This window comes from Lepidochelys kempii, chromosome 28 (assembly GCF_965140285.1).
Source record: "Lepidochelys kempii isolate rLepKem1 chromosome 28, rLepKem1.hap1, whole genome shotgun sequence".
NCBI classification, from domain to species: domain Eukaryota; kingdom Metazoa; phylum Chordata; order Testudines; family Cheloniidae; genus Lepidochelys; species Lepidochelys kempii.
The window spans coordinates 8,056,303-8,078,490 of NC_136407.1; the positions used below are offsets into that span (position 1 = coordinate 8,056,303).

Below are 22,188 nucleotides of genomic sequence, written 5' to 3' on the forward strand. Positions count from 1 at the left end.
GGATACCTTAAGTCTGTGTTTCTTTGTTTTCTGAAGTTTGAGCTGTGCTGAAGTTGAGGTTCTGCCAGGGGACGACATCCCACCAGGCAACCTTAACTCTGTTAACAAAGTGAATTGAATTCTCAGCAAGAAGTTAGCAGATTTCTTCCACCTCCCAAGCCATAGAGAACAAACCCTGTTCTTCATAAAAAGAAAAGGAGTACTTGTGGCACCTTAGAGACTAATCAATTTATTTGAGCATGAGCTTTCGTGAGCTACAGCTCACTTCATTGGATGCATGCCGTGGAAACTGCAGCAGACTTTATTTATACACAGAGAATATGAAAAAATACCTCCTCCCACCCCACTGTCCTGCTGGTAATAGCTTATCTAAATTGATCATCAGGTGGGCCATTTCCAGCACAAATCCAGGTTTTCTCACCCTCCACCCCCCCACACAAATTCACTCTCCTGCTGGTGATAGCCCATCCAAAGTGACAACTCTTTACACAATGTGCATGATAATAAAGTTGGGCCATTTCCTGCACAAATCCAGGTTCTCTCACCCCCTCACCCCCCTCCCAAAAACCACACACACAAACTCACTATCCTGCTGGTAATAGCTCATCCAAAGTGACCATTCTTCCTACAATGTGCATAATTAAGGTGGGCCATTTCCAGCACAAATCCAGGTTTTCTCACATCCCCCCCACCCCCATACACACACAAACTCACTCTCCTGCTGGTAATAGCTCATCCAAACTGACCACTCTCCAAGTTTAAATCCAAGTTAAACCAGAACATCTGGGGGGGGGGGTAGGAAAAAACAAGAGGAAATAGGCTACCTTGCATAATGACTTAGCCACTCCCAGTCTCTATTTAAGCCTAAATTAATAGTATCCAATTTGCAAATTGGATGTGTTCCATTGCTTTATATTTAATGGCTCCCCATCTGATGAGCAAAGGTTATTCATTTCCCCTTCAACCTAGCTCAGATACCAAAGAGAGAGCTGTCCAGAACAGGGGCCCTTCCCATGAGTCTGTCCATCCGTATCTATCTGTCTTTCCGCAGCTGATCTCCTCAGATTCCTTCACAGTGGGGAATGGCTAGTGCCAAGATCTATGGAGAATCCATTTTTAAAGAACCAGTTTGAAGAACCCAGGAAGACCCAGACAGTGCCCAGCTCCTCTTCTTCCCTCTTCTTCTGCAGCTCAGATGGGCTCAGAACCCTCCCCAACCTGACATCACAAAAGGACTGTGGGTTCTCCAGGCAACCAGGTAAATAGATAATGAAACCCTGTCCCTAGGGGACTAGCTTCAGGGGGGCCTGGCTTGAGTCTGCCAGGCCCTTTGAGAGAGGAGTCACCTCCCCAAGTCCTATCATAGAATCATAGAATATCAGGGTTGGAAGGGACCCCAGAAGGTCATCTAGTCCAACCCCCTGCTCAAAGCAGGACCAATTCCCAGTTAAATAATCCCAGCCAGGGCTTTGTCAAGCCTGACCTTAAAAACCTCTAAGGAAGGAGATTCTACCACCTCCCTAGGTAACGCATTCCAGTGTTTCACTACCCTCTTAGTGAAAAAGTTTTTCCTAATATCCAATCTAAACCTCCCCCACTGCAACTTGAGACCATTACTCCTCGTTCTGTCATCTGCTACCATTGAGAACAGTCTAGAACCATCCTCTTTGGAACCCCCTTTCAGGTAGTTGAAAGCAGCTATCAAATCCCCCCTCATTCTTCTCTTCTGCAGGCTAAACAATCCCAGCTCCCTCAGCCTCTCCTCATAACTCATGTGTTCCAGTCCCCTAATAATTTTTGTTGCCCTTCGCTGGACTCTCTCCAATTTATCCACATCCTTCTTGAAGTGTGGGGCCCAAAACTGGACACAGTACTCCAGATGAGGCCTCACCAATGTCGAATAGAGGGGAACGATCACGTCCCTCGATCTGCTCGCTATGCCCCTACTTATACATCCCAAAATGCCATTGGCCTTCTTGGCAACAAGGGCACACTGCTGACTCAGACCCAGCTTCTCGTCCACTGTCACCCCTAGGTCCTTTTCCGCAGAACTGCTGCCTAGCCATTCGGTCCCTAGTCTGTAGCTGTGCATTGGGTTCTTCCGTCCTAAGTGCAGGACCCTGCACTTATCCTTATTGAACCTCATCAGATTCCTTTTGGCCCAATCTTCCAATTGGTCTAGGTCCTTCTGTATCCTATCCCTCCCCTCCAGCGTATCTACCACTCCTCCCAGTTTAGTATCATCCGCAAATTTGCTGAGAGTGCAATCCACACCATCCTCCAGATCATTTATGAAGATATTGAATAAAACCGGCCCCAGGACCGACCCTTGGGGCACTCCACTTGATACCGGCTGCCAACTAGACATGGAGCCATTGATCACTACCCGTTGAGCCCGACAATCTAGCCAGCTTTCTACCCACCTTATAGTGCATTCATCCAGCCCATACTTCCTTAACTTGGTGACAAGAATACTATGGGAGACCGTGTCAAAAGCTTTGCTAAAGTCAAGAAACAATACATCCACTGCTTTCCCTTCATCCACAGAACCAGTAATCTCATCATAAAAGGCGATTAGATTAGTCAGGCATGACCTTCCCTTGGTGAATCCATGCTGGCTGTTCCTGATCACTTTCCTCTCATGCAAGTGCTTCAGGATTGATTCTTTGAGGACCTGCTCCATGATTTTTCCAGGGACTGAGGTGAGGCTGACTGGCCTGTAGTTCCCAGGATCTTCCTTCTTCCCTTTTTTAAAGATTGGCACTACATTAGCCTTTTTCCAGTCATCCGGGACTTCCCCGGTTCGCCACGAGTTTTCAAAGATAATGGCCAGTGGCTCTGCAATCACAGCCGCCAATTCCTTCAGCACTCTCGGATGCAACTCGTCCGGCCCCATGGACTTGTGCACGTCCAGCTTTTCTAAATAGTCCCTAACCGCCTCTATCTGCACAGAGGGCTGGCCATCTCTTCCGCATTTTGTGATGCCCAGCGCAGCAGTCTGAGAGCTGACCTTGTTAGTGAAAACAGAGGCAAAAAAAGCATTGAGTACATTAGCTTTTTCCACATCCTCTGTCACTAGGTTGCCTCCCTCATTCAGTAAGGGGCCCACACATTCCTTGGCTTTCTTCTTGTTGCCAACATACCTGAAGAAACCTTTCTTGTTACTCTTGACATCTCTCGCTAGCTGCAGCTCCAGGTGCGATTTGGCCCTCCTGATAACATTCCTACATGCCCGAGCAATATTTTTATACTCTTCCCTGGTCATATGTCCAACCTTCCACTTCTTGTAAGCTTCTTTTTTATGTTTAAGATCCGCTAGGATTTCACCATTAAGCCAAGCTGGTCGCCTGCCATATTTACTATTCTTTCGACTCATCGGGATGGTTTGTCCCTGTAACCTCAACAGGGATTCCTTGAAATACAGCCAGCTCTCCTGGACTCCTTTCCCCTTCAAGTTAGTCCCCCAGGGGATCCTGGCCATCTGTTCCCTGAGGGAGTCGAAGTCTGCTTTCCTGAAGTCCAGGGTCCTTATCCTGCTGCTTACCTTTCTTCCCTGCGTCAGGATCCTGAACTCAACCAACTCATGGTCACTGCCTCCCAGATTCCCATCCACTTTTGCTTCCCCCACTAATTCTACCTGGTTTGTGAGCAGCAGGTCAAGAAAAGCGCCCCCCCTAGTTGGCTCCTCTAGCACTTGCGCCAGGAAATTGTCCCCTACGCTTTCCAAAAACTTCCTGCTGATTTTTCTCTTCTTTTGGGGTTTCCTGACCTTAGGGGCCACTCCATGCTGGGGGTTTGTCAGGTACCAAACAGTCTGTGTCTGAGACAACCTAATCTGGGGCTAGCAGGATGTGGCAAGAGAAAGGCAGAGAGATTATTGCAGAGGAGAAGCTGTGCCAGAGCGGTCATCCTCATTGCATGCGCAGCAGCAACCCACAGCGCTGCTGGATCTTCTTAGGAGATAAAGCCCCTCTTCTCATAACCCGACACGCCCACAGAAAAGGGAACTGACATTTTTATGTGTCATTTCCTACATTTTTTTTTAAGAAGACGAATTGAACAAAGAGAAATTCCAGCCTGGCGAGCTGTATGAACCCCCCTTGTGTTGTCAGGAAGCCTGGACCTCTATGCCCACCCTGCAGACCTCTGCCACTTGAGTTCTCCAAGGGGCTGGTAGTAGTAGGCTGTTAACCTGTAGGCGGCCCAGCCACTAGTCAGAGATGTGACCCACATTTGGCCAGGGAGCTGCACAGCTATTTGCTGAGGAATGTAGAGACTGCACGAGCCATCTCCCACTTTGCCCCATCACATCTCAGAGTTCCCTTCCTTGCACCCCCCCCCCCAACTCCCTGCCCCCCTCAGCAGATCATGTCTCTTGGGCCTCTCTGTTCCTCATCCCTTTGCATTGGGATCAGGCTGCTTCCTCCTCTGTGTCCACCTTGCCTGGCACCAGCAGTAGGACCAAGGAGAGTATCAGTGACAGAGACCCCCTGCTCTTAGTGCTGATGGGTTGATGCCATAGCTAACGCCAGCTGCCAGGAGGAGGGACTGGCGGGAAAGTCCTGCTCAGCCCCTGCAGCCCTGAGATTGAAGCATGCTCCATCACTCTCCCGCACCAAGAGCCCTGCTCTGGGGCTGCCCCTTCACACTCCACTTGAAATGATCCGATTAGCGCTAAACAGAAATGAAGGGAAAGCCCTCAATAAACCAGCCTGCCCCCAAACAGCCCTTGTCTCTGAGCCAGCATGGCCTAGTGCTTGCTGGAAGAACTCTCCTCCCGCTCTTTGAGCCACAAGCCCCCCAGCAGAGATAGATGGGCTCCCAGGGAGGGGGAGGGAATCTGCTTTCCATGTGGCTCTGAGGCCAGAGGATGCTCAGGGAAAAGCAGGGCTCTGGGAGCCACTGTCACATACCCAGAACACTGTGGAGCAACTGGTACTTCTGGGGATGGCGGGATCCCTTCCCCGCCATCATGACCTCACACATGGTGTGTATGATGTCACACTGCTGCAGCCATTTTTAAGAGCACGCAGCACAGGGGCATCATTTTGGAGAGTGCCCCTGCCGGCATGACCTTGTGTGTGAGGGTGCTCTTCAAATGTTGTCCAGTGACGTCCACCAGCCAAGTAGTGGATGAGGGACAAACTCTAGAAATGCGGGACTGTCGGGCTTAACACCAGCTGAGTGGCCTGCCTCTATGTAACAGGTCTGTGGCTATAGCCCAGTGGTTCCGTGTGAGCTTTGCACATAGGGGATCCTGCGTTCAGTCCTTGGTGTCCCCAAATTCTCTGTCTGAATGGAGACTTTGGTTAGGCCTGGCTGAGTGGTGGAGGAGGTGGCTGTGAAGTGCAGTAGGGTTCTCCTGGGTAGGTTTGAATCCTGCTCACTGCCCTGGATAAGTTCCACTCCCCTGAAAGGCATGTGGGCTTTGTGCTCCTAAATGAGCTTGGTGCTTTTGAAAATCCCACCCTGTGCTCCTCACCAGGGGGGCGCGGGGAATCCTGGAGAGAGAGTGGCACATCGGCACATCCTCAACAGCAAAGAAAGCTGGTGCTGAAAGAGCTGAGATCATAGAATATCAGGGTTGGAAGGGACCTCAGGAGGTCATCTAGTCCAACCCCCTGCTCAAAGCAGGACCAATCCCCAATTAAATCATCCCAGCCAGGGCTTTGTCAAGCCTGACCTTAAAAACTTCTAAGAAAGGAGATTCTACCACCTCCCTAGGTAACGCATTCCAGTGTTTCACCACCCTCCTAGTGAAAAGTTTTTCCTAATATCCAACCTAAACCTCCCCCACTGCAACTTGAGACCATTACTCCTTGTCCTGTCCTCTTCTACCACTGAGAAAAGTCTAGAACCATCCTCTCTGGAACCACCTCTCAGGTAGTTGAAAGCAGTTATCAAATCCCCCCTCATTCTTCTCTTCTGCAGACTAAACAATCCCAGTTCCCTCAGCCTCTCCTCATAACTCATGTGTTCCAGACCCCTAATCATTTTTGTTGCCCTTCGCTGGACTCTCTCCAATTTATCTACATCCTTCTTGTAGTGTGGGGCCCAAAACTGGACACAGTACTCCAGATGAGGCCTCACCAATGTCAAATAGAGGGGGACAATCACGTCCCTCGATCTGCTCGCTATGCCCCTACTTATACATCCCAAAATGCCATTGGCCTTCTTGGCAACAAGGGCACACTGCTGACTCAGACCCAGCTTCTCGTCCACTGTCACCCCTAGGTCCTTTTCCGCAGAACTGCTGCCTAGCTATTTGGTTCCTAGTCTGTAGCGCTGCATTGGGTTCTTCCGTCCTAAGTGCAGGACCCTGCACTTATCCTTATTGAACCTCATCAGATTTCTTTTGGCCCAATCCTCCAATTTGTCTAGGTCCCTCTGTATCCTATCCCTGCCCTCCAGCGTATCTACCACTCCTCCTAGTTTAGTATCATCCGCAAATTTGCTGAGAGTGCAATCCACACCATCCTCCAGATCATTTATGAAGATATTGAACAAAACCGGCCCCAGGACCAACCCCTGGGGCACTCCACTTGACACCGGCTGCCAACTAGACATGGAGCCATTGATCACTACCCGTTGAGCCCGACAATCTAGCCAGCTTTCTACCCACCTTATAGTGCATTCATCCAGCCCATACTTCCTTAACTTGCTGACAAGAATACTGTGGGAGACAGTGTCAAAAGCTTTGCTAAAGTAAAGAAACAATACATCCACTGCTTTCCCTTCATCCACAGAACCAGTAATCTCATCATAGAAGGCGATTAGATTAGTCAGGCATGACCTTCCCTTGGTGAATCCATGCTGACTGTTCCTGATCACTTTCCTTTCATGTAAGTGCTTCAGGATTGATTCTTTGAGGACCTGCTCAGACAGAAGGTAACACTGTTGGGGTGATGGGGAAGGAGGGAAATGGTACTAAAAATGACAGCTGTTCAGCAGCCAACAGGGCAACATGAGGACAACTGAGAATGAGACAATTTTTGCCCAAAAGGGGAACCTGGGAACTTTAATAGACTGCTTTGCAGTGGGAAGAAGAGTAGAAATATGTGCTCCAGGTCTGTTTAGACTAGGAAAAATGATGGAAGTTAGGTCAGGTCATGAGGAAATATGCTACATACTGCTGGGCACTATATATGGGGCTATATCTTTACTGCAAGACTAGTTGTGGTTTTACATCAGGACAGCTAACCCAACTGAGCTAACGCCATGGAAAATCCTAGTAGAGATGAGGCCCAGATACATTTTAACTTGATGTGGCTAGTCAAGGTCACCCGTCTCTCTCCCAGCTGGGGTTGGTGGGGATTCCTGATACTAGGCACACAACTCACTGAGGGACTACAGTGAATCAAACGGTGCCAACAGCCTTAAAATTCACTATGTGGGAATTAGGAAAATGATTAAAGAAAACATTTTTTTTTAAGCCCTAGACAAGGTTTAGATGGTGTTTATCCCCCTTGCAGATTCTCTGATGATAAATAAGGGCTGAGCGCTGATGGAAGCCTTTCCCACATTCAGAACATCTCTACGGTCTCTCTTCTGTGTGGATCCTTTGATGTCTAATAAGGGCCGAGCTCACACTGAAGTTTTTCCCGCACTCGCAGCATTCATAGGGTCTCTCGTTAGTGTGCATTCTCTGATGTTTCGTAAAGGCTGAGCCATCAATGAAGTTTTTCCCACACTCAAAGCATTCATAGGGTCTCTCTCCTGTGTGAATTCTCTGATGATTAGTAAGGGCTGAACTGTCAGCAAACCTTTTGCCGCACTCACAGCATTTATAGGGTTTCTCTCCTGTGTGGATTCTCTGATGTCGAATGCGGTGTGAACTCTGTGTGAAGGTTTTCCCGCACTCACAGCATTCATAGGGTCTCTCTCCCGTGTGCATTCTCTGATGTGTAATAAGATCTGAGCGATTACTGAAGGTTTTCCCACACTCACAGCATTCATACGGTCGCTCTCCTGTGTGGATTCTCTGATGTCTAATAAGATCTGAGCGATTACTGAAGGTTTTCCCGCACTCACTGCATTCATGCGGTCGCTCTCCCGTATGCATTCTCTGATGTCTTATAAGGTGTGAGCTCTGACTGAAGCTTTTCCCGCACTCATCACATTCATAAAGTCTCTCCCCTGTGTGGATTCTCTCATGATTAATAAGGTCTGAACGGTCACTGAAGTTTTTTCCACACTCAATACATGAATTTTTTCTCTCTTCCATGAGGTTTCTCTGCTGGGCTGGGGTTTCATGGATGTCTTTTTGAGCTTCCCAGCGACTGATGGATTTACCCACTCTCTCACCTGGTTGGTTTTCCTGCTGCATCTCTGGCTTGTGCTGACGCTCACTGGCGTTTTCCTACTCATGACTCATGAACACATTCCCTTTGGATCCTTGCAATAATGTTACATGTGTTTCCACTTGCTTAGCATCCTTCTGCTGAGGATTCCGGTTCTCATTCTGAATCACCATCCCAACATCTGCTGGGATAGAAAGGGAAACCTCAGAAACAGGAATGGAAAAGAGAGCTCTCAAGATCTTTGTAGGGAATCCCAGCTGTTCCTTCAGGCACTGACAGTTTTTAACTTGGATTAATGATTCCTCACGTATGCAGGCAAATTTCATGAACTGTCTTTCTTCTGGGTCCTGAGATCTCTGACCCACAGCTCCTCCCCTCATTGTAGCTTTGTAGCTGGAAGATCACATCAGATTTGGAAACCCTGCTCAGGGGAAAGAAAACATGGAATATTGGGTGAATTCATGAGATATCTGTCACACAGAATGTTCCATTATTTTAACCCCAGCCCATTTTAAAGCAATAAAGTCCTGGGGCCAGCTCCCAGGATGCTCAAATATGCCACACACACTGTGCTTATGAGGGATGTAACTATCCACATTTCTGCTGAAAATGCACAAAGCTAGGCATTCTTCATCAAAAGGGCTCCAAAAAATAGAGTAGGTAACTGACAGAATATACAACTGTATTCATACCTTACACCCTAATAACCTTTGTAAAAAGTGTGCCTTGTAAGGTATCATTTAAAATCTCAGTTAATATCCTGGCAAAATGCACATAGCAGCATTGTATATGAAGTTATAAACACAAGCTGAGAACACGACTAAAAGTCTGTTTTCCAGACAACTCTGGGGAGTGGCCAAACCAATTCCTCAGAGACAAAGGGTAAGAGGCTGTCTCAGCCAGGTGAAAGCAGAGCTGATAGACCATTACCTGCTAAGCAGCCATTCTTTGGCAGAAAAGGGAACAGGGGGAAAAAATTTACATCTTAGCAAAGAAGCAACATGGAGTTCCCTTCCACACAGACTGCCTGTCGCCTTGCTCCCTGCTGGAAAGACTTCTCAAAGGGGGAATGGGACTATAAAAAGAAGGGAAAGACACCCCTGAAACACCCCTCTTTCTCTCACTTCCCATCGCATTCACTGCACGTGAAGAGACAAAGGAAGCCTTCGTTGGCCTCTGGGACAAGAGACCTAAGAAGTTTGGTCAGGCAGACTGTTGAAAGCATATAGTGAGAAAACTTTGCTTTGAATTTAACATAGTTTGTTAGGTAATTCACCACTGGTGTATCTTTATATGTCTTATAACCATTTCTGGCTTTTATACCTCATGACTTGTACTCACTTAAAATCTAGCTCTTTGTAATTAATAAACTTCTTTATTGTTTTACCTAATCCAGTGTGTTTAAACTGAAGTGTCTGGGAAACTCCATTTAGGGTGACAAGTTGTGTGCACATTATTCTTTTAAAGAAATAATGGACCTAATATAACTTGTATTGTCCAGGAGAGGGCGTATATTTCTGGAGGGAAATCTGAGACTGGGGGTGTGTTGGAGTCACCCGGCAGTATAACCAAGACTGGTGAGAGCCAGACTGTAACCCAAAGGTGGCTGGCTGGTTGCAATTACACACACTCAGGATGTGGTTTGCATGCTGGCAGGCTGTTTGTGAGCAGCCCAGAGGGAGCTACTTCTGCAGGACATTGTAAGGCACCCACAGATACAGCGCAGGGGTGACAGCTGCTCATTAGCCTAGATTGTACCCTGGTAGGCCACAGTAACTCCACCTCCCAGAAAATGAAGTCTCCAGCCCTAACAAAAATCCCTCTGGAACTGCTTCTTACAGACAGAGAGAGACCCAAAGACAATGAGAGAGTCCTAGGGAAGGTGGGACAGGTAAGCATGAACTCAGCATTGCAAGGAATAAGAAGGGGCAGGAATATCACTGAATGCAGTACGCCAGAGTTATTAGATATCAGGAAAGCACATTTTGAGGAATTAGGTTATCTAGCAAGTCTGATGTAGGTGGAGGGAGTATGAAAATCCCCCGGTATGTGGAGACTGATGGGGAATTAGATGCTATAATTCAAGATCAAAAGACTAATTCCTCTGCAAAAGGCGAATGTGAAAAATATTACTTGTACAATTTGATCTTGGTAGGGGCTGACTCAAAAAATCAAAGGAGCCTTCAGTATAGGCTTGAGATTTAATACAATGTAAAAAACTTAAACAAACAAAACAAAAAAAAAACCCCACACAAGAACCAGCGCGTAATTAAAATTTTTGTTATTTAAAAGTATAAAATATAATTTAATAATTTTTAAAAAAAGCTAGTTTCACCTATATAATATAAATAAAAAACAATGCTCTTTAAAAACCATTTCTGAACTGCAGTTCAACATCCCGCTGCTGAAACTTTAACCCCTCTGCCCGACCATGATGTGCAAAGGCATCGCCAAAAAAACCCTAAATAAATAAATCCTAACTAGCCACCAAGCAAAATGTGTGTGTATAATAAAAATGGTAAGCATAAAAAATTTGCTTCATATATATTCTGTATATATTACTAATAAATAAATATTTAAAACAGCTGTGTAAAGCTCTTTCACTAAAAAAAGGTTTTGCAAACCCGTAAAGCCCCCCCCCCCAGCAAATACTTAAATTAACCAAGTTTCTTCCTAAGCCCCAGGGGTAAAAATAGGTGCCTAAGCCTTCAAAAAAGATGCCGAAATGAATTGGGTCACGCCTTAAGCCGTCAATAGGATATAAGCAGGGGTGTCCTAAATTAACCAGGTCAGGCCTTCAGCCCTCGGTAAAATATAGGCGGGGTGCCCTAAATTAAGCGGGTAACAGCAGGAAAGAGAGATTGTGGCTGCTGCATAAGGGGAAGGGAAAGCAAGACCCTATGAACCTGCAGAAATTTTACTACTGACCTATGACATCTCTCAGATAGTACACATTTGTCCCAAGAAAGGGGTTGTCTTGTGACTAGAAAGAATGTAAGGACTCAGGAACAGTGGCTGGGGTCCACATGGATACGGAACAGGGGCGTGTATGGTGGGCGGTGAGGTAAGCATTGTGCAGTGGCAAGAAGGGAAGAGTACAAATATTTGAGAAAAGTAAGGAAAATAGAGTGAAACTGGGCTAGAGGAAGAATGGAATGCAGGTGCTTACTCAGCGGGGTCTGGGCAGGAATTGTGTGTGAATGGGCTGGGATCCTCCACAGTTCAACATCCCTCAAAGCTCCCACAGCCCCTTCCTCCCACCCTCTCCACTTCCCAGGTATCCTGTAGTCATATTTCTCCAAACCCCTGTGACGGAGACGGAGCTGCTCCGTAATACTGATGAATGCTGTATGTTGCCCTGGTTCTTGCAATATTTACTGTCTGAATCATTTGGATTCGTTTCATAGGAGATCTGTGAGGAAAACAAGCAGGATAAGAAGAAGAATGTCTCAAGACGAGCCACCCTTGGCAAAAATAATGAATGGTTCTTAAGAGATAATGCCTGAACTTTGGATATTCTACTGGCTGGCAGTAGCCAGCTTGCAGAACTGGGTTAGATGAGCAGGACTGGAGCAGTTTACAAAGGGACTCCCTACTCCAGAAGGGAAAGTTGTTCACACAGGGTATTGTCGCCCAGGGTCTAGGAATGGGAGAATTTCAGAATTTCATTCCAGGAGAGGCAAAAGCACAAGGTCTGGCTGCTGGGGCGGGGAGGGGAGGGGGCACTCAGACATAAAGGAAAGGGAAGGAGTTGCAGTGAGCCCCGTCTTTCATTATGACACATGCGCCTCTCCCTCACCACCTCCTGGGACCTGATGAGCACCTGCTGGAACTCACTGCAGGGGCTACCCAGAGCTCTGAGCCACTGTTACCTCCCTACCTCAGCAAGAGTGACTCGACCAGGGGTTCTCAAACTGGGGGTCGCGAGGTTATTACATGGGGGGGTCGCGAGCTGTCAGCCTCCACCCCAAACCCCACTTTGCCTCCAGCATTTATAATGGTGTTAAATATAGAAAAAAGTGGTTTTACTTTATAAGGGGGGGTCGCATTCAGAGGCTTGCTGTGTGAAAGGGGTCACCAGTACAAAAGTTTGAGAACCACTGGACTAGACTGTGCCAGCTTCCTGCTACACCAGCCTGTCTTCCTCACTAGCAAACTAGCAAGTAACAACCAGTGAACTCTGAGAGATGTTTCTCTGCAGCGCACAGCTCCTACCATGGCTCATCCTCAGACTACTCTGTGAAAGAGTCAGTGTAACTGGGATAAATACACCCATCCCTTCAAGCACAGCACTGAATTGGTTTATGATCAACAGAAGTTGGTCCAATAAAAGACATTACCTCACCCATCTAGTCTCTCTAAAAACAAATTTATTAACAGAAGAGCATTAATTAAGTGATCCCATGTAAAAGGGAGAGGTAGACCCATACAAAATGGGCAATGACTACCTAGGAAGGAGTACCACAGAAAGGGATCTGGGGGTCAGAGTGGACCACAAGCTAAATATGAGTCAACAGTGTAACACTGTTGCAAAAAAAGCAAACATCATTTGGGATGTATTAGCAGTTCTGTAAGCAAGACACGAGAAGTAATTCTTCCACTCTACTCCACACTGATAAGGCCTCATCTGGAGTATTCTGTCCAGTTCTGGGCACCACATTTCAGGAAAGATGTGGACAAATTGGAGAAAGTCCAGAGAAGAGCAACAAAAATGATTAAAGGTCTAGAAAACATGACCTATGAGGGAAGAATGAAAAAATTGGGTTTGTTTAGTCTGGAAAAGAGAAGACTGAGAGGGGACATGAGAACAGTTTTGAAGTACATACAAGGAAGAAGGAGAAAAATTGTTCTTCTTAACCTCTGAGGATAGGACAAGAAGCAATGGGCTTAAATTGCAGCAAGGGAGGTTTAGATTGGACATTAGGAAAAACTTCCTAACTGTCAGGGTGGCTAAGCACTGTAATAAATTGCCAAGGGAGGTTGTGGAATCTCTATCATTGGAAATTTTTTAAGAGCAGGTTAGACAAACACCTTTCAGGGATGGTCTTTAAAATACTTAGTCCTGCCATGCGTGCAGGGGACTGGACTAGATGACCTCTTGAGGTCCCTTCCAGTCCTATGATTTTATAGTTACAAAAACAATGAAAACACACATCTAAAACTTAATCTAGCAAAATACAGTCTTTATGCAAGATGGTTTCTTTCACCCTCTCCACACTCCATGCACCCTGCTTCATCTCCTTCCTAGCCTTTTATGGGCCAGGCTGGCGAGGGATCAGAGTGCCTGCTTTCTTCGACTCGGTAAGGTCAAGGATAAACATAGTCTCTCTCTGTTCCTTCCCCAGAGGGATCTCTGCGTCTGAAGTCAGCAAAGCCACCTGAAGATTCAGTCTCCTGTATCTCTCTGGGTGCAGGAGCCATGTTAGTTCTCCGTCTCCTGAGTTCAGGCTCAGGAGAACCCCTGTTGGTCTAGCTTGAAGCTTTAGGTAAGTGGAAGCAACCCCCCATTCCTTTGTCTAGGACACACCTGTGCGTCACTGTTCCCTAGGGAGGCTGTCTTTGTGTTAAACATGTTCTAGTGACAGCATACAGAGGAAATTCAGAATGTCACATCTAAGGTTAGCACATGCATTTTACAGTGATATTAATAACCAGCGTGTTGTTAGCTTCCACATGATACCTCACGGGCATATTTTATACAAACAATATTGCAGTAATTGTAGTAGAAAGAGAACGTGAGACTTAAGCCCTTGTATTAGAGGCCTGAACTAACGTAGTAGTCAAAACTTTGCTGATATAAAGTAAAGTTAAGGTGTGAGCAAGAGGCAGGTCCTGCTCACAGAATATGGCAAGAACAGGGTTGATATTGCAGAAACACATATTCCTAAGTAGTAGCAGGCACAAGAATATACACACAAACACATTCCAGAAAGGTGGTACCAGCACACCCCGATACCAGCACATTCACCAGAGATAACAGAAACATGCTGACCCATCTTAAGGATAAGGTCAGGATGACAGCATGATGGATAGAGAGGTTTTGATCAAACCAACAGGTACTAGGCAATGGGTGGCACCCAGATATGTCAAGGGCAACACGTAAATTGTTTGTACTGGTGTATAAATGTTTATCTCAGAGGGAGTGTCTTCGGCCAGCCGAGGGGGAATCGAAAGTCCTGCCACTGACTGAACTGCATCCATTTACACGGGTATAACCATAGACATTGATCTGGGGAGCTAGGATCGTGCTTCACTGACAATAAACCTGACCAAGTGCCTTCACACCTGAACAGATTTTGTGGTCATTGGGTGGTTCACTCAAGATCCGCTGTGCCAGCTGTCTGCACAGAGCTGGGGCACCACACAGGGAAAAAATACACATGCAGCCAAACATACAAAATACAAAATACACATGCAGCCACACTGGTGACCCCAATCGCTGATCTGATATGTGTTAGGGAACCCCCCTAACCTCTCCTGGAAAATCCCCACAAAGTTTTAGAAGGCATGGATGTGCTGGGTTGCTAGCAAAAGAGGTCCATATGAATTTAAAAAAATATAGTGGGGAAGAAACATGCAATGGAATTTGTAAGACTAGGGCAGACTGTAGCCTTGAAAGGTAGAAAATTGCAAACTATAACCATGGCTGTTAAATGGCTAAGATAACATGCCACAAAATTGGTGGGGCAAATAACAGAAACAAAGAAAGAGTTAAAAAAAGCAGGAGAAGCCACAGAGCTCTGGAACACTCCTGCTCTCCTAGCAGGGTGGCAAGCAGTCCAGAGACAGCAAGCATGGGAACAAAATAAAACACTGGAAACAGAGGTAAAAAACCTACAAAAAAAGAGACGTGCTGTCCCCTGTTATAAATATTGGTGGCCAACAGCAGGCTTCAGGTAGCTACCCTGTGCCTGAAGAATGGGGACAGAAATGGAAAAAGGTGGCCATAGCAAAATTAAAAAAGGAATCACTGCATAATAACCACCACCATATGGTAAAAGCCAGTTTCCAGAAAAACTTAAGCAAAGACCTAGACTGGTGCCTATCAGAGTGGGAGTGCACAGGAGGGAGAAGTAGCAAACAATACTTTCACTGGATTGGTAAATCAGATGAAGGGGAAAAATGGAACAGTTCATAGAGCACTTTAGAAGACAAGAGCTGTAACTTGATTGCAGGGGAGTAAATAAAGAAGAATTTCAAAGTGAAAAACCAAAACTGAGCCAGTGAATACCGAGAATTAATGCATTAACACTTGGAGTTGCCCAAAAACAGTTAACTGCAGCAAAAAAGGGCATTCCTGCAATTCATTTGGCATACACACAAAAGCAACATACACTGAGGGAACAACTTCAGGTTTTGCCGGAGCAGGTAACGACCCCCACTCTCCTCTCAGAGCCAGGATAAAAATCCGGGATGTGGGTTCCCAACTGCTTTAACCAACTGATCCACACTCTTCGCTCAGAGCTAAAAATATAACCTTCTTTTTATTTTTACATACCGGTTAAGTTTTCCTTTATATCCTTGCTCAGTTTGCTAAACTCACTGCTGCTGCTGTACTTTAAGATACCTTGATAGAGTTAATCTCTCTTGACTCAGGTGCTTTTTCGACAATAAACCTGCCTGGGTGCCTTTTTACCTTACCAGATTTTGTGGTCACTGAGCAGTTTGCTTGAGATCTGCTGTGCCAGCTGTCTCTGCAGAGCTGGGACGGCATATGGAGGGAACACACACACGCAGCCAAACATCTGACTACAGTAGTGTGCAGGTGAATACAGGGGTGCTAGGATCACACCCACTCCTTGTGTTTTCTACCCCAGCCCCCACTGCCCACAGCCCGTCTCGCTACCCCCAGATTTCCTGTTCCCCAACCACCTTCTACCCCCCCACTCCCACTGTTCCTTGTTCCTGACTCCCAGCAGCTCCAGCCAAAAAGTGTCCCTTCCCTCCCTCCCATTGTTAGCACCCCCACTTTCTGGAGCACCCGCTGCCCGGCACCCACCTCCCTTTACTTCCACCCCCACCACCAACCCAGCCTGACCCAGACCCTACCATTGCTCTCAGCCCTGCATAGTAAACCACCTTCCAAGAGACCCTGCTCCAGGGAATCCCTCTTCCCCAGTCCCCCCAGCTCACAGAAGGTTTTTGTCCCAAACCTTCCACACCACCGCCTGCCATCACCCATCGCCTCCCAGCTCTCCAAATCCTTCCCTTCCATTGCCCGCATCTGGGGGTTGGCACCACCATATTGCATGACAGACAATTGTCAAAATTACTGTACTTAATGACAGACATTGGGGGGGTTAGGTCATTCAATTTTTTAAACATTACCACGGACCTCACAATTTTTACTACATTGCCTGACTGCTGACCACATCCTGCCCATTATTTATTATTTCAATCACTGTTGCATTTAGTAACCCCAGTCATGGACTGGGATCCCAATGTGCTGCACAATCTACAAACCGAGGACAAAAGCACAGTCCCTGCCCCGAAGAGCTGACACCATAAAACTAAGACAACCGACTCCTGGATACAGACAGACACGGGGAGGAGTAAAAGGAAACAACGTTGGTCACTATGATAGGCAGTGGTTTCAGCAACACCAGTGGCCTAGAGCAGTGGTTCTCAAAGCCGGTCCGCCGCTTGTTCAGGGAAAGTGCCTGGTGGGCCGGACCGGTTTGTTTACCTGCCGCGTCCGCAGGTTCAGCCAATCATGGCTCCCACTGGCAAACATAGTACCTATCTTTCAACAAAAACAATGAGGAGTCGAAAGCTTATGCCCAAATAAATTTGTTAGTCTCAAAGGTGCCACAAGGACTCCTCATTGTTTTTGCTGATACAGACTAACACAGCTACCACTCTGAAACCTATCTTTAAACAGAGGAACAAAAAGGACCTGGGGATTTATAAACCACTCAGCCTACATTTGATATCTGAAAAGATATTGAAACAAATTCTTAAACTATCAGTTGCTAAGCACCTACAGGAAAATAGGGGTAGAAGTTATAGTCAGCATGGATTTTTCAAGAACAAATAGTGCCAAACCAACTAACTTCCTTCTTTGACAGTCTTACTGACCTAGTGGATGCGGGGAAGGAGTAGAAATGATAGATTTTCATTTCACTAAGATGGTTCAATGGTAGAATTTGCACCTGCCATGCAGGAAACCTGGGTTTCATTCTTGGCCTGTGAAAATTGGAGCTTTATTACCTAAACAAATTCTGATATTAAAGTGTGTCAGAGAGGAGGGTTTCTGTTTGTGTGTACTACACTTAGGAAGACAAACTCAAATGCACAAGTACACAATGGGAAGTAACTGCCCATAGTTCTGCTGAAAAGGCTCTGCGGTTGCAGAAAATCACAAATTGAATCTGAGTCAAATATATGATCCAGTTGCAAAGAAAGCTAATATCATCCTGCAGTGTATAATATGAGTGTTGTATGTAAGGCATAAGAGAGAACTGTCCCATTTGATTTAGCACTGGTGAGGCCTCAGCTGGAGCACTGTGTCCAGTTCGGGGTGCCACACTTCAAAAATATGTGGTCAAATTGGAGAGAGTCCAGAGGAGAGCAACAAAAGTGATAAAAGGCTCAAAAAACCTAAGCTATGAGGAAAAGTTAAAAAACTGGACATGTTCAGTCTTGAGAAAAGCCCCCAGGGCCTCTGCCAATCTGCCCTGGAGGAAAATTCCTTCCCTACCCCAAATATGGCGATCAGCTAAACCCTGAGCATGTGGGCAAGACTCACTAGCCAGACACCCAGGAAAGAATTCTCTGTAGTAACTCAGATCCCACCCCACCTAACATCCCATCACAGGCCATTGGACATATTTACCACTAATAGTCAAAGATCAATTAATTACCAAAATTAGGTTATCCCATCATGCCATCCCCTCCATAAACTTATCAAGCTTAGTCTTGAAGCCAGATATGTCTTTTGCCCCCACTGCTCCCCTTGGAACGCTGTTCCAGAACTTCACTCCTCTGATAGTTAGAAACCTTTAGCTAATTTCAAGTCTAAACTTCCTGGTGGCCAGTTTATATCCATTTGTTCTTGTGTCCACATTGGTACTGAGCTTAAACAATTCCTCTCCCTCCCTGGTATTTATCCCTTTGATATATTTATAGAGAGCAATCATATCTCCTCTCAGCCTTCTTTTGGTTAGGCTAAATAAGCCAAGCTCCTTGAGTCTCCTTTCATAAGACAGGTTTCAGAGTAGCAGCCGTGTTAGTCTGTATCCGCAAAAAGAAAAGGAGGACTTGTGGCACCTTAGAGACTAACCAATTTATTTGAGCATAAGCTTTCGTGAGTTACAGCTCACTTGCTGCCTCCCCCTTCAGCACCCCCATCCAGGACTCAAATAGGTCCTTGGGCTTGCTGTGAAAAGTGATATCTGTTAATATTACAGCACCCTTTAGTTACCTGGGAGGCTATGAAAAGGGATAAGTGATATTAACAAACATACAAGTATCACTTTTCACAGATAGCTAGTAAGTCTGCTGTTAAAAGTGATATTTGCATGTTTGTTAATATCACTTTTCTCAGGCAGCCCCAGAACCCATTAAGCCCTGGAAGGGGGGGTGTGAGGGGGGAACACGAAGGAGAGACAGCAGGGGGCCAGAGGTGATGGTGGGATGGATGTGAGGCCAGGAAAGCAGCAGGGTCCGGGGCGGGGTGGGGGGCATGCAGTAGATACGGGGCCCTGAGAGGCAGTGGCAGCCAGAGGCGATGGGGGTGGGTGATGAGCCCCACTATTGCATGGCCAGAGCCAGGGCCTGGTGTCTGCTGCCATGTGGCCAGGACCAGGGGTTGGTGTCAGCAGCCAGAGCCTGGACCCAGGGACAGGGACAGAAACAGGGTGGCTGGAGCCAGCAATCGGAGCCTGTGTTGTGGGTCAGAGCCCGGGGCCAGTGCCTGCAACCGCACGGCCAGTGCCCAGAGCTGGGTACCAGAGTCCAGGGGTGTGAGGCTGGAGCCTCGCTGCTGCACAGACAGGGCCAGGGGTCAGCACCCAAGGCCAGCTCCCGCCACCGCATGGCTGGAGCCCGGGAACTGAGCTGTGGGTTGGTGCTTGCTGCCATGCAGCTGGGGCAGGAGATCAGCACCAGGGGGTGGGGCCACGTGGCCAGAGACCGAGGCCAGCACCCGCCACCGCACGGCCAAAACTGGGTGCCAGAGGCCAAAGGAAGCTCCATAGCCAGAGCCAGGGGTTGGCGCCCAAAGCCCTGTGGTTGGAGCCCATGGCCATGCAGCTGTGGCCGGGGGCCATCTGTGCCTGTGGCCGGGGGCCATCGGTGCCTGTGGCCAGCATTTGCCACTGCGCAGCCAGAGCCTGGGACTGGACGTGGAAGCCAGCACCTGCTGCCGCACAGCTGGAACCAGGGGTCAGAGGCTGAAGCCCCACAGCGGCATGGCCAGAGCCGCATGGCCAGAGCCAGGGGGCGGTCAGTACCCGCTGCCCTGCGGTCAGAGCTTGGGGCCACCCGGCCAGGTTCCTGAGGTTGTCATGGCTGCAGGAAAAGCCCCAGATGTCTGCATTTGAGAAACGTCCTAGGCTAGGGAGCTGGGGAGAGCTGGCTGGAGCCTCTCTATCATTCGTTCATGAGTGGCTGAGGAGAAGCCTTCATGTAATTGCAACTGGGTGTGTCCCTGCCTGTGTAAAGGTCTGCGTGAGTAGTCTGCAGTTTGTCTCAGCCTCACAGTGTGAGAAGGGGCCCAGATGGGTATGTCAGAGGGCTCAGCAGTATCCCAGTTCCAAGTTACACCCTGGGGAAGTCCGTCACAGAGACCATTCGTCATGGGATTTGGGATACTTCTGTTCATAGTCATAGAGTTTAAAGCCAGAAGGTGCCCCCAGATCATCTGGTCTGACTTCCTCTGTCTCACAGGCACCTGCATGCTAAACCCAACCACGGAGCATGCGAACAAGTACCTGAGGGGGAGAGTACTCACTGACCCACTCCAACCCAGACAGGCTGCGTAGCCTGCTGAGGTGAGTCAAGGGGTGGAGGTGGCGCTCCCTCCCTGGACCCTGCCATGCGGAGGTGGCTCAAGCCGTGCTGGCCCCTGCCCCACCCCAAAGAGAAGTCAAACTATGCCTATGCCCAAGACCCCTGCCCCAAGTTTTTAAAGGATGTCGAGGGGGGGCCTCAGCGGGTGGAATACGGATCGGGAAGGCTGCCGGGGAGGGGGCAGCAGCAGGAAATGGGCAGGTGACTGGCAGCTGGTGGCTTGTGGGTCTTGCACTGGGCAGATTGGAAGACAAGAGCTGGGACTGGTCACTCCGCTGGTGACACTTGCTCCTGCCTTTCACTGCTCTGCCCCTGCCAGGCCCTGTTGCTGGCAGAGAGCGGCCGCCCCGTCCCCACCCCAGAGACGGCCGTGTCTCAGCTCTCCCACGACGCACCCACTGACCGGATCCCCATCTGGGGAATGACTCAGGGCAACAATTGGTCACCTACACAAGGACAAACTGCTGCCGATAAAATGGGTGGGAAAACACCCCAAAACTGAGGAGATTTTAAATTGATATTTGAGAATGGAACAGAAGACAGGATAAAATCTCAGGAGGAGAGAAAGGTGGGCAAAACAACATGGATTTTAGACCCCATTTGGTCATTTTTTATCAATATTTGAGAGCAAAGCAGCAAAATCAGACAGGAGGCCCTTACTCCCCTCCCCCCTGCAATCTCCTACCTGCCCAGAGACAGTTCAATTGCCCCCAGTTCACACGGTCTGTCCCCTCCCTCCATCTCTGGCTCATTTTTCATCCCTCCCTTCCCGGCCCCTGCAGCCGCAGACACACGAAGGGGAACCCCACTGGGGCCCGGTCTCTTGCCCCATCTGGAGCCAGGGGCAGGGGGGGGCAGCAGGGTCACTGGTGTGAACACAGCTCGGGGCCCGCCCCAGGTGCGGGAACAACCCGGGGGCCGGTTCCCAGGGGCGGGGGGACCGGGGCCCCCTTGTGCAGAGGCGTCTCCCCCCCCCGGCCCTTGGTTAATTACCTGCAGGCTGCGGCCCGGGGCTGCCCAGGGGGCTGGTCCCAGCTGGGGAACGTCCCCCCCGGCCGGGCAGGGGGGGGTTAATGACCCCCCAGCACAAACCCCATGGGGGGAGCAGCGCCTTGCATTGCCCAGCCCGGAGCTGCCGCAGGATTTTCCTGCCTCCGCCCCCAGCTGCTCCAGCCCCTTCCCGGGTCTCCTGCAAACACCCGCGCGGGCTGCAGTGCGAGCCCCAGCCCGCACTGAGCATGCGCAGTGTCAACTGCTGAAGGCACTGCCCTTGACCCTGCCCTTCCTTGGCATCAGAGTCTGGAGTCAGTTTTTTACAGGGGTTAAAAAGGGGCCAAGGGGGCAAATCGGAGCAGGGGGCGGAAATTGACTGGTCGGGGGGGTCAAGTAGCTGGAGGCAGGGTTAGGAGAGGGACTCAATCAGGGATGGGGGTGGAGGAGCAGGGGTTAAGCCCAGGGGTGAGGTGCTGCCAGAGGGTAAAACCCTGGCCCAGGCAGGGGCAGAGGGGATAACGGTTACCCCAGGGGCCTGAGACACTTGTGTTTGCAAAAATAGGGCAAGGGGATTTTTTTATTTCCCCTCCCCCAGACAGCACCTCTCAGCATGGGCCTCCCAGGGCTAGGTTCTTAAAGGCCCAGACATCCCAATGCCTGGTCACTGCAGGTACTCTGTCTGATGTGACCTATGGAGGGGCTGCAGGAGACTTAATTCAGCGAAACAGAGACTTCCCTACACCTCTCCACCCCTGAATTTCTCCAACCCCCCCCCCAAGTGGTCAACTAGTTACATGCAGTGTTGCCAATTTAGTGATTGGTTGGAAATTTGAATTGAAATTGAAACATTAATACACACTTTAAAAGCATATACAGTGTATGA

At 48.4% G+C, this 22,188-nt stretch overlaps 1 protein-coding gene across 1 annotated transcript; it reads right to left on the reverse strand.

Annotated features, from left to right (window-relative positions):
* Nucleotides 1-6,987: 6,987 nt before the first annotated feature.
* Nucleotides 6,988-21,497, reverse strand: LOC140904250 (uncharacterized). The gene is made up of 2 exons (XM_073326728.1): nt 21,306-21,497; nt 6,988-8,721 (listed from the first exon to the last, which is right to left on the reverse strand). The coding sequence occupies exon 2, from the start codon at nt 8,324-8,326 to the stop codon at nt 7,535-7,537; it is 792 nt and encodes a 263-aa protein (XP_073182829.1). The 5' UTR covers nt 8,327-8,721; nt 21,306-21,497; the 3' UTR covers nt 6,988-7,534.
* Nucleotides 21,498-22,188: the final 691 nt, after the last annotated feature.

What these genes read in the sequence shown, in the direction of transcription:
- LOC140904250 (XM_073326728.1), bottom strand. Translation starts at nt 8,326, where the DNA reads ATGCAGCAGGAAAACCAACCAGGTGAGAGAGTGGGTAAATCCATCAGT.